Source organism: Heterodontus francisci, chromosome 12 (genome assembly GCF_036365525.1).
Source record: "Heterodontus francisci isolate sHetFra1 chromosome 12, sHetFra1.hap1, whole genome shotgun sequence".
Taxonomy (NCBI): domain Eukaryota; kingdom Metazoa; phylum Chordata; class Chondrichthyes; order Heterodontiformes; family Heterodontidae; genus Heterodontus; species Heterodontus francisci.
The window spans coordinates 112,624,737-112,644,981 of NC_090382.1; the positions used below are offsets into that span (position 1 = coordinate 112,624,737).

Here is a 20,245-nt window from a genome sequence, read left to right on the forward strand (position 1 = left end):
GGGGAATGTAGATTGGGAGCAGCTGTTTGAAGGTAAATCTACATTTGATATGTGGGAGGCTTTTAAAGAGAGGTTGATTAGCGTGCAGGAGAGACATGTTCCTGTGAAAATGAGGGTTAGAAATGGCAAGATTAGGGAACCATGGATGACAGGTGAAATTGTGAGACTAGCTAAGAGGAAAAAGGAAGCATACATAAAGGTCTAGGAGGCTGAAGAAAGACGAAGCTTTGAAAGAATATCGGGAATGTAGGACCAATCTGAAACGAGGAATTAAGAGGGCGAAAAGGGGTCATGAAATATCTTTAGCAAACAGGGTTAAGGAACATCCCAAAGCCTTTTATTCATATATAAGGAGCAAGAGGGTAACTAGAGAAAGGATTGGCCCACTCAAGGACAAAGGAGGAAAGTTATGCGTGGAGTCAGAGAAAATGGGTGAGATTCTAAACGAGTACTTTGCATCGGTATTCACCGAGGAAAGGGACATGACAGATGTTGAGGTTAGGGATAGATGTTTGATTACTCTAGGTCAAGTTGGCATAAGGAGGGAGGAAGTGTTGGGTATTCTAAAAGGCATTAAGGTGGACAAGTCCCCAGGTCCGGATGGGATCTATCCCAGGTTACTGAGGGAAGCAAGACAGGAAATAGCTGGGGACTTAGCAGATATCTTTGCAGCATCCTTAAACACGGGTGAGGTCCCGGAGGACTGGAGAATTGCTAATGTTGACCCCTTGTTTAAGAAGGGTAGCAGGGATAATCCAGGTAATTATAGACCGGTGAGTCTGACGTCAGTGGTAGGGAAGCTGCTGGAGAAGATACTGAGGGATAGGATCTATTCCCATTTGGAAGAAAATGGGCTTATCAGTGATAGGCAACATGGTTTTGTGCAGGGAAGGTCATGTCTTAACAACTTAATAGAATTCTTTGAGGAAGTGACAAAGTTGATTGATGAGGGAAGGGCTGTAGATGTCATATACATGGACTTCAGTAAGGCGTTTGATAAGGTTCCCCATGGTAGGCTGATGGAGAAAGTGAAGGCGCATGGGGTCCAAGGTGTACTAGCTAGATGGATAAAGAACTGGCTGGGCAACAGGAGACAGAGAGTAGCAGTGGAAGTGAGTTTCTCAAAATGGAGACGTGTGACCAGTGGTGTTCCACAGGGATCCGTGCTGGGACCACTGTTGTTTGTGATATACATAAATGATTTGGAGGAAAGTATAGGTGGTCTGATTAGCAAGTTTGCAGACGACACTACGATTGGTGGAGTAGCAGATAGTGAAGGGGATTGTCAGAGAATACAGCAGAATATAGATAGATTGGAGAGTTGGGCAGAGAAATGGCAGATGGAGTTCAATCAGGGCAAATGCGAGGTGATGCATTTTGGAAGATCCAATTCAAGAGTGAACTATACAGTAAATGGAAAAATCCTGGGGAAAATTGATGTACAGAGAGATTTGGGTGTTCAGGTCCATTGTTCCCTGAAGGTGGCAACGCAGATCAATAGAGTGGTCAAGAAGGCATATGGCATGCTTTCCTTCATCGGACGGGGTATTGAGTACAAGGGTTGGCAGGTCATGTTACAGTTGTATAAGACTTTGGTTCAGCCACATTTGGAATACTGCGTGCAGTTCTGGTCGCCACATTACCAAAAGGATGTAGATGCTTTGGAGAGGGTGCAGAGGAGGTTCACCAGGATGTTGCCTGGTATGGAGGGCGCTAGCTATGAAGAGAGGTTGAGTAGATTAGGATTATTTTCATTAGAAAGACGGAGGTTGAGGGGGGACCTGATTGAGGTGTACAAAATCATGAGAGGTATAGACAGGGTGGATAGCAAGAAGCTTTTTCCCAGAGTGGGGGATTCAATTACTAGGGGTCACGAGTTCAAAGTGAGAGGGGAAAAGTTTAGGGGGGATATGCATGGAAAGTTCTTTACGCAGAGGGTGGTGGGTGCCTGGAATGCGTTGCCAGCGGAGGTTGTCGACGCGGGCACGACAGCGTCTTTTAAGATGTATCTAGACAGATACATGAATGGGCAGGAAGCAAAGAGATACAGAACCTTAGAAAATAGGCGACATGTTTAGATAGAGGATCTGGATCGGCGCAGGCTTGGAGGGCCGAAGGGCCTGTTTCTGTGCTGTAATTTTCTTTGTTCTAACAAGATAATAATGGAAGAGGAAGGCCATTTGTCCCATCTTTATTCATCCATCCAGAAAGACCCTACAAGTCCTCATTGCAGGAACCAATTGTTCTTTCAATGATTACAGGGCTTTTGGGCCCACTATGCTGTCTAGAAATTCCATCCATTCTGTTGATCACTCTGTGAAGAAATTCCAGATTGAACAGTGCTTATCACCAATGATAATCTGTGTCTGCTGGCTCTCAAGATTTAATTTAAAATTAATTTTCAGATTTCACGTTCTCATACCTTAAATGGTTTTATACACCTCTATAAAAACAACTCTCAGACACCACCTCTCCAGGTTGAAAAGCTCAAGTTTCTTCAACCTTTCTATAGATCAGCCTCTTAGCCCTTCTCTTGTGTTTTTAATGTTTTTTCAACTCTTACATGGCTTTTGGGTGGGATGCAGGAGTGTATATATTGTGCTGCACAAGGCATCACAGTTCTGGAGGTCAGGTTGGATGGATCAGCGGGTGTTTTCCTCTCCTTCACTTTTAATATGCATCGTCTCCAGTGCTCGAATATCTCCCTTGTGTCTTGTCAAGCAGATGCTGCCTGACCAGAGCACGTGTAGTTTGATGAGGACTTGTTTGCTTTACATTCTAATATTTGGATGATGTGTTTATTAGCCCCAACAGAAATACAACTGAAACATCCCCAATGAATTAATAGAGTCTGCTTACTTTCTCAAGATGGCCATGAAATTCACTGTTGAAGCATTTGCTTAAAACTACAAATTACTCATCATGATAGCTTGAAAACATTTTGTAAAAGAAATCTCAAAATTTTATCGCTTTCAACACAGTTTCAACACAGAACTCAAAAAAAAAATGCTAAAGATCAGTTACATAGCCATAACTATGCTTTTAAATGTGATCATACGAACATACAAATTAAGAGCAGGAGTAGGCCACTCGGCCCTTCAAGCCTGCTCCGCCATTCAATACGTTCACAGCTGAACTGATTACTCCACATTTCTGCCTACCCCCGATAACCTTCCACCCCCTTGCTTATCAAGAATCTATCTACCTCTGCCTTAAAAATATTCAAAGACTCTGCTTCCACCGCCTTTTGAAGAAGAGAATTCCAAAGACACTCAACCCTCGAGAAAAAAATTTCTCTTCATTGCTTAAATGGGCGACCCATTATTTTTAAACAGTGACCCCTAGTTCTAGATTCTCCCACAAGGGGAAACATCCTTTCCACATCCACCCTGTCAAGACCCTCAGGATCTTACTCTTCTAAATTCCAGCGGACACAAGCCTAGCCTGTCCAATCTTTCCTTGTATGACAGCCCGCCCATTCCAGGTATTAGTCTAGTAAACCTTCTCTGTACCAATCCCAGCAGTGTTAACGACTGCTGACAATGGCACACTTACTGTGATTTCTTACCCAAGTTTAAAAGGAGGAAAAAAAAAAATCAAGGAACAGCTTGGATTTCACAATATCCATTACATTCATGACTTCTGTGAAATTCTCTGCTCTACAGTATTAGCAAAGCACTCTATTCTTGCAAAGAAGTGCTACTTTAGCCACATTAAACATGTTTCAATACTAAAAAACCTCTTCAGAGAATCTTACAGCACACAAGACAACCATTGTGCTTGTTCTTTCCCCGTATTGCAAAAAATTTATTTTTTTAAGTTCATATCCAATTCCCCTTTTGAAAGTTACTACTGAATGTACTTCCACCACCCTTTCAGGCAACGCATTCCAGATCACAACAACTCATTACGTTAAAAAAAAAATTCTCATTTCCACTCCTGCTTCTTTTGCCAATTATCTTAAATCTTTGTCCTCGTGTTAACGACCAGCGGAAACAGTTTCGCCCTATCTGCTTTATCAAAGCATAACAGGACTGTTCAATTTTGAGATATGTCATTTTAGCTGAGATGGCAGAAAGGGAATTACAAATGGCCTCAGCACCCTTGGGTGGTGGAGGGGGGGGGGGGATAAAAACACATACAGCCGAAGTTCACACTCCTGTCAACAGCGGCCCCAGCAGGAGCTGCATATGGGCTGTGCTTCAGTTGAGTAAAGGAGCAGCACCAACTGCCATCATTCCCCCCCTCAAGCAACTCAACGGCCTATCAACTTCCAACCAACTAGACCAACGTCTGAGGAAGGAATACTTGGTTCAGCACAGGAGACTGACAGTGTCCACAGGGCAATGTCCCAACAAGGGTTAAAAGGCTTTCATTAAAGTGGCAGGAGATGGGACAGGGTAGAAATCAGTGGTAGAAAAATAACTTTACCATAAGTTAAACTGACTTCTGATTCTGTACATGCAATTTAGATAAAACAAACCAGTGACCGTACATTTTGTGCACATCTTTCTGTCCATTAATTGCCACCCCAAAGCTATTTCAGAGATTCGAGCAATTACGATCAGCATCAAATGAATTCTGGATGATTGAAGTGGAAGACTTAGGGCAGTTTCAATGCTTCAGTCATGGCTAAATGGCAGTAGCCAAGACCAGGAAATTCCACAGATGTGATATGTATTCATTTTGTGCAGGCGCCACTGTGTTTATGATTTGCAGATCTGTTTTCACTACAACATGGCTCCTCATGGTGAATGAAGATTTGAACCAGATGTTTCCAGCATAGTTGTGAAAGTTACAGGGTGTTTCCTTTTGCTATAGTTTTGCTGCCCTCTTGTGGGACGGGCTCATAACAGCAACCAGTTCCAACGCCACCCGTCAAAACCACTGATTCACTGAACTGAAAAATTTAGCTGCTTTTTGTCAATGGGCAAAGAGGGTGAAATTTGAATAATTGTTAAATCTATACCGTACTATACTCAGGCCACATTCACACAGCAGACTCCTTTCGTTTAAACTGCACATAATTTATAGAGGTTTTGTTCCACATCTACTTCAAAACGATTAAATCTGCAGACAAAACTGAAATCAATTTTCGTTCAATTCTGGAGGGAATAGGTCATTTTCCATTCATTGTAACCCTTAAACAAGTCGCAAAAATAGAAATACAAAGGCATCAGGCAAAAATAAAAAGCTACTGATGTACGAGAGGAATGAGTATGCATAAGAAGTGGTTTAGTTGGGGAATCCTTCAACAGGACCAATAGTACATGAAGCACTCAGACACATGAATGCAGATGTATGAAAAATAAAAAAAGTAAATTGGATAAAGCGACTCATAAAATGTAAAGGTGTCCTGAGCTGTAAAGACCATTGCAGTCAACCTCGTCAATCTCAAAGTTAAAAGAAAAACACCACACTGTCTCTTTCTGCAATGTTAGTTTCTAGACTGCTCCAACAAAGAGTGGCACAAACAGGATACTGTGAACCTCTTCCTTCTGTGCTATAAACTTCTACAGTTCAAACTGCTTCTTTTGCTAAAAAGGTAGCAAATTCAACTACAAGAACGGTGTTAGGATTATCGTCTAGGCATTTTAAGCTTTTAAGTGTGCTTACTTCATTTCTTCTGAGTTCAAGTTCATGTTGGAGCTTAGAGTGTCGTTATCAAAGCTCAGTTTATAGTTACCACTTAGAACATCGAGACGTTCACCTGAGCGTTTGTTTCTCCCAAGTATCTTGGTCCTTAATGCCTCTGTGAAGTTCCTTAGGACCTTTTATGATGTTAAAGGTTCTATATAAATACAAGATGTTGCGGTCTTTCCTTGTATCTCACAACATAGAAACACAGGAACAGGAGTAGGCCATTCAGCCCCTTGAGATCATGGCTGATCCGCAGCCTAACCCCATATACCTGCCTTTGGCCCATATCCCTTAATATCTTTGCTTAACAAAAATCTATCTATCTCAGATTTAAAATTAACAACTGTTCTAGCTTCAACTGCTGTTTGTGGGAGAGAGTTCCAAACCTCTACCACCCTTTGCGTGAAGAAGTGCTTCCTAACATCTCTCCTGAACGGTCTGGTCCTAATTTTTAGACTACGCCCCCTAGTTTTAGAATCTCCAACCAGTGGAAATAGTTTATCTTTATCTAGCCTGTCTTTTCCTGTTAATATCTTGAAGACTTCAATCAGATCACCCCTTAACCTTCTAAATTCTAGCGAAAACAGGCCTAATTTGTGTAATCTCTCCTCATACCTGGACTACAGGGGTTAAGTTATCATTCTTGTAAACCTACATTGCACTCCCTCCAAGGCCAATATATCCTTCCTAAGGTGTGGTGCCCAGAACTGCTCACAGTACTCCAAGTGGGGTCTAACCAAGGTTTTGTACAGCTGCAGCATAACCTCTGTAGCTTTATACTCCAATCCTCTAGATATAAAGGCTAGCATTCCATTAGCCTTTTTGATTATTTTCTGCACTTGCTCGTGGCACTTTAAAGATCTATGCACCTCATCTCCATCTGCTTCTACCTTAGTTAACAGTCTTTGGACATCCACTGTACTTAACCTCTTCCCATTTAGAAAGTACCCTGCTCTATCTATCCTTTTTTGGTCCAAAATGGATAACCTCACATTTGCCCGCATTGAAATCCATCTGCCACAGTTTTGCCCACTCACCTAGTCTGCCAATAGCTCTTTGTAATTTTATGCTATCATCTAGACTGTCTACAATGCCGCCTAACTTTGTATCATCAGCAAATTTGGATATATGACTTACTATGCCATCATCCAAGTCGTTAATGAATAATGTGAATAATTGAGGCCCCAACACAGATCCCTGCCGGACACCACTAGTCACATCCTGCCAATCGGAGTACTTACCCATTATCCCCACTCTGTCGCCTACCACTCAACCAACTTTCTAACCATGTCAATAATTTGCCCTCAACTCCATCTGCCTCTACCTTAGTTAACAGTCTCTCATGTGGGACTTTATCAAATGCCTTCTGGAAGTCCATATAAACAACATCCATAGACATTCCCCTGTCCACTACCTTAGTCACCTCTTCAAAAAATTCAATGAGATTTGTCAGGCATGACCTTCCCGTCATGAATCCATGCTGGCTGTCCCTGATTAACTGAAGTTTTTCTAGGTGTTCAGTCACCCTATCCTTGATTATAGACTCCAGCAACTTGCCCACCACAGATATCAGGCTAACTAGTCTGTAATTTCCTTGGTTCCCCCTTTCACCCTTCTTAAAAAGTGGAGTGACATGTGCAACTTTCCAATCCAGAGGGACCACTCCTGAATCTTCTTTTCTTTTCTTTTTGGGCCTCCTTATCTCGAGAGACAATGGATACGCGCCTGGAGGTGGTCAGTGGTTTGTGAAGCAGCGCCTGGAGTGGCTATAAAGGCCAATTCTGGAGTGACAGGCTCTTCCACAGGTGCTGCAGAGAAATTTGTTTGTTGGGGCTGTTGCACAGTTGGCTCTCCCCTTGCGCCTCTGTCTTTTTTCCTGCCAACTACTAAGTCTCTTCGACTCGCCACAATTTAGCCCTGTCTTTATGGCTGCCCGCCAGCTCTGGCGAATGCTGGCAACTGACTCCCACGACTTGTGATCAATGTCACACGATTTCATGTCGCGTTTGCAGACGTCTTTATAACGGAGACATGGACGGCCGGTGGGTCTGATACCAGTGGCGAGCTCGCTGTACAATGTGTCTTTGGGGATCCTGCCATCTTCCATGCGGCTCACATGGCCAAGCCATCTCAAGCGCCGCTGACTCAGTAGTGTGTATAAGCTGGGGATGTTGGCCGCTTCAAGGACTTCTGTGTTGGAGATATAGTCCTGCCACCTGATGCCAAGTATTCTCCGAAGGCAGCGAAGATGGAATGAATTGAGACGTCGCTCTTGGCTGGCATACGTTGTCCAGGCCTCGCTGCCGTAGAGCAAGGTACTGAGGACACAGGCCTGATACACTCGGACTTTTGTGTTCCGTGTCAGTGCGCCATTTTCCCACACTCTCTTGGCCAGTCTGAACATAGCAGTGGAAGCCTTACCCATGCGCTTGTTGATTTCTGCATCTAGAGACAGGTTACTGGTGATAGTTGAGCCTAGGTAGGTGAACTCTTGAACCACTTCCAGAGCGTGGTCGCCAATATTGATGGATGGAGCATTTCTGACATCCTGCCCCATGATGTTCGTTTTCTTGAGGCTGATGGTTAGGCCAAATTCATTGCAGGCAGACGCAAACCTGTCGATGAGACTCTGCAGGCATTCTTCAGTGTGAGATGTTAAAGCAGCATAGTCAGCAAAGAGGAGTTCTCTGATGAGGACTTTCCGTACTTTGGACTTCGCTCTTAGACGGGCAAGGTTGAACAACCTGCCCCCTGATCTTGTGTGGAGGAAAATTCCTTCTTCAGAGGATTTGAACGCATGTGAAAGCAGCAGGGAGAAGAAAATCCCAAAAAGTGTGGGTGCGAGAACACAGCCCTGTTTCACACCACTCAGGATAGGAAAGGGCTCTGAATCTAGGGAACTATGAAAGACTATAGTTAGGGCATCTACAATGTGCTCCCCTACTTCCTTTAACACCCTCGGATGGAAACCGTCAGGTCCTGGGGATTTCTCACTCTTTAGTTCCATTAATTTCCTTGTCACTGATGATTTACTTACATTAATAGTATTAAGTTCCTGTCCCCTATCGGCTATTAATTTTTTCAGGATTTCCGGCAAGTTATCCTCCTTTTCAACTGTAAATACTGAGGCAAAGTAATTGTTCAACATGTCTGCCATTTCCCCATTATCAATGACAATATCTCCAGTTTCAGCTTTTAGTGGGCCTACATCGCTCTTGACCACCCGTTTTCCCTTTATGTTTAGTTTAGTGATACAGCACTGAAACAGGCCCTTCGGCCCACCGAGTCTGTGCCGACCATCAACCTCCCATTTATACTAATCCTACACTAATCCCATACTCCTACCACATCCCCACCTGTCCCTATATTTCCCTACCACCTACCTATACTAGGGGCAATTTATAATGGCCAATTTACCTACCAACCTGCAAGTCTTTGGCTTGTGGGAGGAAACCAGAGCACCTGCAGAAAACCCACGCAGACATAGGGAGAAGTTGCAAACTCCACACAGGCAGTACCCAGAATTGAACCCAGGTCGCTGGAGCTGTGAGGCTGCGGTGCTAACCACAGCGCCACTGTGCCGCCCCTTTATGTAACTATAAAATTTCTTCAGATTGATTTTGATGTCCCTTGCAAGTTTCCTTTCATAATCTCTTTTAGTCGCTCTTCTAAGCTGCTTTAAGACCCTCTGCTGGTCTTTGTATCGATCCCATTCAGCCGGATCTGTGCTGCGTTTTGCACTTTTGTAAGCCATTTCTTTTTGTTTTATGCTATCCCTAATCTCTTTAGTTGTCCATGGCTGTTTTTCTGTGAAGTGGAGCTTTTTCCTCTCAGGGGTATATACTCGCTGTGTATCTCGTTAAATGTTTCTTCAAATATTCTCCACTGTTCTTTAGTAGTTTGACCCATTAACAGATCTACCCAGTTTACCGTGGACAGTCTCTGTCTCATCCCGGTAAAGTCAGCCTTACCCAAGTCTAAAATTCTAGTAGCTGATTCGTGCTTTTCACTTTCAAATGCTACCTTGAATTCGACCATGTTGTGATCACTATTTGATAAATGTTCACGCACAGTTAGGCTACTAATTAAATTTGGCTCATTATTCATAACTAAATCTAATATTGCCTGTCCCCTTGTTACATCTAGGACATAATACTGCAGGAAACTATCCCGGACACATTCCAGAAATTCACTACGTTTCTGACAGGTGCTAGTCTGCCTCTCCCAATCTATGTGTAAGTTAAAATCCCCCATTAATACTACTCTGCCTTTGTTACACACTTGCCTAATTTGTGCATTTATACAATCTAACAGCTCAGAACTGCTTCCAGGGGGTCTATACACAACAGCCATTCCAGTTTTAGATCCTTTTCCGTTCCTCAACTCCACCCATAAGATCTCCACTGGATGCTTTCCGCTCATTAAATCCTCCATCACCAATGAGGTGATATTATTTCTAATCAGTAAGGCTACTCCATCCCTCTGCCATTTTCCCTGTCCCTCCTGTAAACTTTATAACCAGGTATATTTAGTTCCCAGTCCCGACAATCCTGCAGCCACGTCTCCGCAATGGCCACCACATCATAATCTTCCATTTGAATTTACGCCTGCAGTTCATCTAGTTTATTTCTTACACGCCGTGCATTTGTATATAGAACTCTTATTTGGGCTATACCCCCTAACCTGTCCACCAGCACTGATGCTTTATTCACCTGTTTATTATTTCTCTCTTCTGGTTTAACCGGTATACTTCTTGCATTTTGGTAACAATCAGTCTCACCACTAACCTGCACTCCTACCTTCTCCTTTAACTTCCTGTTTTTCCATGCAATTGAACCCTTCCCCCCACTATTTAGTTTAAAGCCCTATCTACAGCCCTAGTTATACGATTCGCCAGGACTCTGGTCCCAGCATGATTCAGGTGGAGCCCATCCCATCGGAACAGCTCCCTCCTTCCCCAGTACTGGTGCCAATGTCCCATGAATTCGAACCCATTTCTCCCACACCAATCTTTGAGCCACGCATTTACCTCTTTAATCTTACTGATCCTTTGCCAATTTGTTCGTTGCTCAGGTAGTAATCTGGAGATTAGGCTATTGCAGAAAATACGGAAGTATGGGGTTGAAGGTGATTTAGAGCTTTGGATCAGAAATTGGCTAGCTGAAAGAAGACAGAGGGTGGTGGTTGATGGCAAATGTTCATCCTGGAGTTTAGTTACTAGTGGTGTACCGCAAGGATCTGTTTTGGGGCCACTGCTGTTTGTCATTTTTATAAATGACCTGGAAGAGGGTGTAGAAGGGTGGGTTAGTAAATTTGCGGATGACACGAAGGTCGGTGGAGTTGTGGATCGTGCCGAAGGATGTTGTAGGTTACAGAGGGACGTAGACAGGCTGCAGAGCTGGGCTGAGAGATGGCAAATGGAGTTTAATGCGGAAAAGTGTGAGGTGATTCACTTTGGAAGGAGTAACAGGAATGCAGAGTACTGGGCTAATGGGAAGATTCTTGGTAGTGTAGATGAACAGAGAGATCTTGGTGTCCAGGTACATAAATCCCTGAAAGTTGCTACCCAGGTTAATAGGGCTGTTAAGAAGGCATATGGTGTGTTAGCTTTTATTAGTAGGGGGATCGAGTTTCGGAGCCACGAGGTCATGCTGCAGCTGTACAAAACTCTGGTGAGACCGCACCTGGAGTATTGCGTGCAGTTCTGGTCACCGCATTATAGGAAGGATGTGGAAGCTTTGGAAAGGGTGCAGAGGAGATTTACTTGTATGTTGCCTGGTATGGAGGGAAGGTCTTACGAGGAAAGGCTGAGGGACTTGAGGTTGTTTTTATTGGAGAGAAGGAGGAGGAGAGGTGACTTAATAGAGACATACAAGATAATCAGAGGGTTAGATAGGGTGGATAGTGAGAGTCTTTTTCCTCGGATGGTGATGGCAAACACGAGGGGACATAGCTTTAAGTTGAGGGGTGATAGATATAGGACAGATGTGAGAGGTAGTTTCTTTACTCAGAGAGTAGTAGGGGCGTGGAACGCCCTGCCTGCAACAGTAGTAGACTCGCCAACTTTAAGGGCATTTAAGTGGTCATTGGATAGACATATGGATGAAAATGGAATAGTGTAGGTCAGATGGTTTCACAGGTCGGCGCAACATCGAGGGCCGAAGGGCCTGTACTGCGCTGTAATGTTCTAATTCTAATTACCACCTTTTTGGTTCTGCTTTTTAATTTAGCCCCTAGCTGCTCATATTCCCTCAGCAGAACCTCTAACCTCGTTCTACCTATATCATTGGTACCTACGTGGACCACGATAACTGGATCTTTCCCCTCCCATTCCAGGTTCCTCTGCAGCCCAGATGAGATATCCCGAAACCTGGCACCAGGTAGGCAACAGAGCCTTCGGGACTCTCGATCCTGGCCACAGAGAACAGTGTCAATGCCCCTAACTATACTATCCCCGATTACGACTACATTTCTCTTTTCTCCCCCCACTTGAATGGCTCCCTGTACCACGGTGCTGTGGTCAGTTTGCTCATCCTCTCTTCAGTCCCTGCTCTCGTCCACACAAGGAGCAAGAATCTCGAACCTGTTGGACAAGGACAATGGCTGAGGCTCCTGCAGCACTACCACCTGGATCCCTCTACCTGCCTCACTCATAGTCACACCGTCCTGTCCCTGACCACTGGCCGAATTCACGGTAGTTAATCTAAGGGATGTTTCTGCCTCCTGAAACACAGCGTCCAGGTAACTCTCCTCCTCCCTGATGTATCGCAGTGTCCGAAGCTCAGACTCCATCTCATCAACTCTGAGCCGGAATTCCTCCAGCAGCCAACACTTGCTACAGATGTGGTCACTAGGAACCACAATGGGGTCCACCAGCTCCCACATCATGCAGGTACAACACATCGCCTGGCCCTGCATCTCTATTTAATTTAATTAGATTTTAATTTGTTTTTTAAATTTACGACTGGTCTTTAGTTTTTAATTTGTAAAATATTTCTCCTATTCACCTTTAATCTGAAATCAACTTAGAATAGGTAATTCAAATTAGCAGTTACTTACCAACCATTGAACTTACGGTTTTCCTGTATTTAGTTTAGTTTAGAGATACAGCACTCAAACAGGCCCTTCGGCCCACCGAGTCTGTGCCGACCATCAACCACCCATTTATACTAATCCTACACTAAGTCATATTCCTATCACATCCCCACCTGTCCCTATATTTCCCTACCACCTACCTATACTAGGGGCAATTGCTAATGGCCAATTTACCTATCAACCTGCAAGTCTTTGGCATGTGGGAGGAAACCGGAGCACCTGGAGGAAACCCACGCAGACACAGGGAGAACTTGCAAACTCCACACAGGCAGTACCCAGAATTGAACCCAGATCGCTGGAGCTGTGAGGCTGCGGTGCTAACCACTGCGCCACTGTGCCGCCCGTGATGACACACTGTTTCTTTTTCACTCTGTTTTTACTCCCTTGAATTACCCAAAAATTCGATTTACACTAGATACATTGGATCCCCACCAAAAAACACTACCTACTATATTAAAAAAGAACTGCAGACCTTTCTCTTTACTTTAGTCACAAAACCAGCTATTTAGAGTTATTCCCTAACAGCTGTTACTCACCAACCAATCACCTTGCAGCTTTCCTGTGATGTCACCGTTCACTATTTCTTTTCAAAACTCCGGCGCTCCTGGACTGCTCCCGCAAGGTTAGCCAACTCGCTGAATAACCAGCGGCCGTTTAGTTGCTTACTTCTGTACCTATTTACAAAGTCAACTTGTTTCGACTCGAGTAGGAAACATAGGAAGAGGAGGAGGCCATTTAGCCTCGAGCCTGATCCGCCATTCAATGAGATCATGGCTGATCTGTGACCTAACTCCTTTGTCCTATGTCCCTTAATACCTTTGTTTAATAAAAATCTATCAATCTCAGATTTAAAATTAACAACTGATCTAACATTAATTGTCATTTGCAAGAATGTGCCAAACTTCTAATATCCTTTGCATATAGAAGCGTTTCCTAATTTCACTCCTGAAAGGTTTGCCTCTAATTTTTAGACTATGCCCCCGAGTCCTAGACTCCCCAACCAGTCAAAATAGTTTTACCACTATCTAACCTAACTGTTCCCCTTAATGTCTTGAAAACTTCGATCGAATCACCACCTTAATCTTCAAATTTCCATGGAATATAACCCCAGTTTGTGAAATCTCTCCTCGTAATTTAACCCTTCCAGTCCAGGGTACTGATAGTGGAACAAAACCAGTGCTTTCAGCAAGCTGGCCACTGCCACTTGGTCTTGTACTCTACCTATTACCAGCCCAAGATCTGTTTTGCCTTCCTTACTGCTGCCACACACTGCAAAAAGCTTTAGCAATGGCTCTGTCTCCAGTGTTATGCCTTGCTACCCACCTTATCTTCCCATTGGCTACTCCATCCTTCTCCTAAACTTGGATTTTGCCACACTAACTGATAGCTGTCACCTATCAGCCAATTCTCCACAATCTCTCTGCATTTCACCTGCTGGCTCCACTATTTGCAGCCACTCCTCTCCACCCCTCAGTTTTGTCTCAGCTTCAAGAAATCCCACTTTACATAGAGTAATTTACAGCACAGACGGAGGCCATTCGGTCCATCGAGTCCATGCCAGCTCTTCACGGAGCTATCCAATCAGTCCCCCTGGCCCACTCGTTCCCCATCGCCCTGCAGATTTATTCAGAAACTAGATTAGAACAGGCCCTTCAAAATGCAAGACAGGAAATTTCTATCCCAAAAGTGATGACAGCAAATTGATTTCAGCGTTTTGACATAATGCCATAAACTCTTGCACTGTTTGCAAAATGTAAAATAGATCAGAAAGGAATCTATAAACAATTTTATTTCCGGAAGATCAACAGCAGTCCTTGCATCTAAACTCAAACTAAAATTCACACTAAACTCTTTCATAACAGTAAAGTGGTTAATATGTGATCAGCTCATTAACTCTTACAACTTAAATAACAAATGGGTTTTTAGTGAGGTGAATCCCATGATGGAAAGCTGGAGGCAAAACAAAGCCAATAACTAAAGCTACCTTGGGAATCTATATACCACGCACCAGGCCTGATTACCATCAGCTAACACTAATTGCATTTTTTGCAGCATGTTCCATCAGAGTGCTCTGGTCCCACTTCAAATTGATGGCATCAGAATGTGAATGCGTACATACTAGTAAGTGTAGAATACCAGCATCGCTCCATTTCTCTGGGCAGTGATACTACAACAACAACTTATATTTATATAGTGCCTTTAAAGTAGTAAGCAACCCAAGGCAGCTCCAAATCAGACATAAATGGACACTATGCACCCAGATTCACAGATACAAGCAGTGGCAGAGACCGGAATACAAAGCAGATTTCTCCAACTACCCGCATTGTGCAGATTATTCCATGGGAATCAGAGCAAGGAGAGTAGCAACCAGACAGTACTTGGATGGTGGTGGGGGTAAAGACACAGTATTTACACTAGGCAAATCAGGCTGTTTAGAAAAAGCACTGCTTCAAATAGCAGCCAAGAGACTAGGAGTGGGAATGGCCCAGGAGCACATGGCAGTTTTTTTTAAATATTCATTCATGGGATGTGAGCATCGCTGCCAAGGCCAGCATTTATTGCGCATCCCTAAATGCCCTCAAGAAAGTGCTGGTGAGCTGCCTTGAACCGCTGTAGTCCGTGTAGTGCAGGTACACCCACAGTGCTGTTAGAGAGGGAGTTCCAGGATTCTGACCCAGCAACGATAAAGGAAATTTCCAAATCAGGATGGTGTGTGGCTTGGAGGGGAATTTGCAAGTGCTCGCGTTCCCATGCATCTGCCGCCCTTGCTCTTCTAGGTGGTAGAGGTCGCAGGTTTGGAAGGCGCTGTCGAAGGAGCCTTGGTGAGTTGCTGCAGTGCATCTTGTAGAAGATGCACACTGCTGCCACTGTGCATCGGTCGTGGAGGGAGTGAATGTTTAAGGTGCTGGATGGGGTGCCGCTCAAGAGGGCTGCTTTGACCTGGATGCTGTTAAGTTTCTTGAGTGTTGTTAGAACTGCACTCATCCAGGAAAGTGGAAAGTGTTCCATCACACTCCTGAGTTGTGCCTTGTGACTTGTAGATGGTGGACAGGCTTTGGAGAGTCAGGAGGTGATTAACAAGATTAATTAGCCCTTTCTCATTACATAATATTAGATCTAAAATAGCCCGTTCTCGAGTTGGTTCCTCAACAGATTGCTCTTGAAAGCCATCCCTGACACACTCCAAAAACTCGTCCTCTACAGCATTACTGCCCATTAGGTTTACCCAGTCTATATGCAGAGTGAAGTCACCCATTACTACTGTATTACCCACGCTACATGCTTCTCTAATCTCCTGATTAATGCCATGCCCCACACTACCACTACTGCTTGGTGGCCTATACACAACTCCTACCAATGTTTGCTGCCCCTTGCTGTTTTTTTAGCTCCACTCAAACAGATTCCACATTTTTTTCTTCCGATCTGAGATCCTGGCATACTAAAGTACTGATCCCATCCCTTATCAGCGCACAACCACCTCCTTTTCCTTTTTGCCTGTCCTTCCCAAAAGTTGAATATCCTTGAATATTCAGTTTCCCGTCTTGGTCACCCTGTAGCCATGTTTCTGTTATGGCAATTAGATCATACCCATTTACCTCCATTTGGGCCTTTAGGTCACCTACCTTGTTGTGAATGCTGTGTGCATTCAGGTAGAGTGCCCTTGACCTTGTCTTCTTGACATCATTCTGCATTCTAAGCCTAGTTGATGCTCGCCTTTGTTTCGCCTGCCTTCTAATGTCACTTGCTACTTTTCTACCTCCTGTTACCAGCTTTGCTTCCTTCCAATTTGAACTTGTGGCTTTCGTGCAGAGAGATCGACCATTGACATGCTGTTCTCCCTTCGTCAGATACAGGAGAAATGCCGTGAACAACAGATGCCCCTCTACATTGCTTTCATTGATCTCACCAAAGCCTTTGACCTCGTCAGCAGACGTGGTCTCTTCAGACTACTAGAAAAGATCGGATGTCCACCAAAGCTACTAAGTATCATCACCTCATTCCATGACAATATGAAAGGCACAATTCAACATGGTGGCTCCTCATCAGAGCCCTTTCCTATCCTGAGTGGTGTGAAACAGGGCTGTGTTCTCGCACCCACACTTTTTGGGATTTTCTTCTCCCTGCTGCTTTCACATGCGTTCAAATCCTCTGAAGAAGGAATTTTCCTCCACACAAGATCAGGGGGCAGGTTGTTCAACCTTGCCCGTCTAAGAGCGAAGTCCAAAGTACGGAAAGTCCTCATCAGAGAACTCCTCTTTGCTGACGATGCTGCTTTAACATCTCACACTGAAGAATGCCTGCAGAGTCTCATCGACAGGTTTGCGTCTGCCTGCAATGAATTTGGCCTAACCATCAGCCTCAAGAAAACGAACATCATGGGGCAGGATGTCAGAAATGCTCCATCCATCAATATTGGCGACCACGCTCTGGAAGTGGTTCAAGAGTTCACCTACCTAGGCTCAACTATCACCAGTAACCTGTCTCTAGATGCAGAAATCAACAAGCGCATGGGTAAGGCTTCCACTGCTATGTCCAGACTGGCCAAGAGAGTGTGGGAAAATGGCGCACTGACACGGAACACAAAAGTCCGAGTGTATCAGGCCTGTGTCCTCAGTACCTTGCTCTACGGCAGCGAGGCCTGGACAACGTATGCCAGCCAAGAGCGACGTCTCAACTCATTCCATCTTCGCTGCCTTCGGAGAATACTTGGCATCAGGTGGCAGGACTATATCTCCAACACAGAAGTCCTTGAAGCGGCCAACACCCCCAGCTTATACACACTACTGAGTCAGCGGCGCTTGAGATGGCTTGTCCATGTGAGTCGCATGGAAGATGGCAGGATCCCCAAAGACACATTGTACAGCGAGCTCGCCACTGGTATCAGACCCACCGGCCGTCCATGTCTCCGCTATAAAGACGTCTGCAAACGCGACATGAAATCCTGTGACATTGATCACAAGTCGTGGGAGTCAGTTGCCAGCATTCGCCAGAGCTGGCGGGCAGCCATAAAGACAGGGCTAAATTGTGGCGAGTCGAAGAGACTTAGTAGTTGGCAGGAAAAAAGACAGAGGCGCAAGGGGAGAGCCAACTGTGCAACAGCCCCGACAAACAAATTTCTCTGCAGCACCTGTGGAAGAGCCTGTCACTCCAGAATTGGCCTTTATAGCCACTCCAGGCGCTGCTTCACAAACCACTGACCACCTCCAGGCGCGTATCCATTGTCTCTCGAGATAAGGAGGCCCAAAAGAATTTGAACTACCCCTCAGGTTCCCAACCTCTGAGTTTCCCAACCCCTGACAAACTAGTTTAAACCTCCCCAATAGCACGAGCAAATCTCCTGGCGAGGATGTTAGTTCCAGTCCTGTTAAGGTGCAGCCCGTCCATCTTGTACAGGTCCCACCTGCCCCAGAACCAGTCCCAATGCCTCATAAATCTGATGCCCTCCCTCCTACACCAATTTTCTAGCCACGTGTTCAATTGATCAATCCTCCTATTCCTATGCTCACTAGCACATGGCATTGGGAGTAATCCTGAGATAACTGCTTTGGAGGTCCTGTTTTTTAATTTCCTTCCTAACTTCCTAAAATCTGCTTTCAGGACCTCATCCCTCTTCCTATCTATGTCACTGGCACCAATGTGGACAACGACCTCTGGCTGTTCACCCTCCCCCAGAAGGATGGCTGCAGCCGCTCCATGACATCCTTGGCCCTGGCACCAAGGAGGCAACACATCATCCTGGGAGTCACATTTACTGCCGCAGAAACGCCTGTCTGATACCCTAACTATCGAATCCCCTATCACGATCGCTCTTCCACTCTTCTTCCTCCCCTCCTGTACAGCTGAGCCACCCATGGTGCCATGAACTTTGTTCTGGCTGCACTCCCCCGAGGAACCATCGCTCTCACCAGTATCCTAAATGGATATTCTTCCTTTCTGCTAGGTATGACTCCAACCAGTATCTGAGTGGCCTTGTTGTGATATACAGAGTTTTATTTCAATACAATTTGATCTTGGGAAAGCAGGTATTCAGCGTTCAGCAAACTCCACTCGAACCAACTGAAACCAGATTGCTGCCCATCTGATCACTATGTGCAAAGATTAGGCAAATTTAACTCTTCAGCTCTGCACAAAGAGGGAAACCTGAACATCTAGGCTGTTGCCAAAGTTAAGGTTTTCTTGAGAAACTAAAGTTACTGCCATGGAAAAAACGTCACACAGCTACCTCGCACGATAACTGAAAAGGATATTCCATTTCTATCCGAATATCATCCAGACGGCTTTTCAACTCCTCCGAATCTTCCTCTGCGTGTTCATCAAAAACATTCAGCTGCACATTAAGCTCTTCAGTTCCAATTTTCCTTAATTCCTAGAAAATAGTAAATGGAAACAATTCAGATTCCTCTAGGTGCTTGTAAATGCACTAACATTTCTGGCGCTTGGAACACTACACATCCTAGGGTATCCAGATGCGTGGATTTACAGAAATGCAAGAGTCCATTATATGAACATTTGAATCATATTCCCTGTAAGGAGCTAAGTTCTTTATAAGCAGCTTTTTGAAGCAATGAGAAATGACACAAAGTTGGGGTACGCTTCCTTGTGTATGCTGATGATACCAAATACTGGTACTACTTCACCACCATCCAACCTTGGATCAGCTACAATTCCTCCCAGTTAAACATTGGAAAGATCGAAGCTGCATATTCAACCCCTCACAAATTCTGGTCCCTTGCCACCAACTCCAACCTTCCACTGGTCCCCCTCCTCTATTCTCAGCCAGTCTCAGGCTGAACCAGACCATTCCATCCCAGCATCCAATGAATGTCCCAAATTGAATTTCTGACTCCATATCCTTTCCATTACAAAGTCTAAATATTTCCACCCCAATTACATTCTCCAGCTTTGCTCCAGCCTCAGCCATTTTGTTGTTGAGATCCTCATCTGTGCTTTTACCACATCCAATGCTCTCGACAGGCCTTCCATCCTGCACCCTCTATACACCTCAGCCAACCAAGACTCGGCTTCCCATGTCCTATTTCGCACCAACTTCCATTCACGCATCATCCCTTGCTTGCTCAGTTTCCCCAATGCCTCAAACATAAAATTCCCATTCACGTGTTTAAATTTCACCAAAACCTCATCTCTCCCAATCTCTGTAACCTTATTGGACACTGCCACTTCTCCACCAGCCCCCACTAATCCCCAAACTCTTTAGTTCTTCCGACGTTGACCTCTTGAGCATGTCTCCTCCCTTTGCCTCACCATGGGTGATCACACATTCAGCCAATTGAGATACATACTCTGGAATTTCCTATGGGATCCCCAACATCTCTTCACTTCCTTCTCCTCCATTAATGCCCTCCTTAAAACCTACCTTATTGACCGAGCATTTTAACCAACTCGCTTAACATCTCCTTTACTTTGGAGTCCCATTGTTATATTCCTTACAAGTCATCTACCCATTTTAAATTGTTGCAAGTTTGCATGTATAAAGTTCATTTAAAATTTC

At 44.6% G+C, this 20,245-nt stretch overlaps 1 protein-coding gene across 1 annotated transcript in view; it reads right to left on the reverse strand.

The window, feature by feature from the left end:
* LOC137376080 (protein diaphanous homolog 1-like) overlaps window positions 1-20,245 on the reverse strand; it is a 443,374-nt gene that overhangs the window by 290,459 nt on the left and 132,670 nt on the right. Inside the window, exon 11 of the mRNA XM_068044098.1 lies at window positions 18,983-19,102. Coding sequence (XP_067900199.1) covers window positions 18,983-19,102 — 120 coding nt within the window. The remainder of the gene's footprint in view (window positions 1-18,982; window positions 19,103-20,245) is intronic.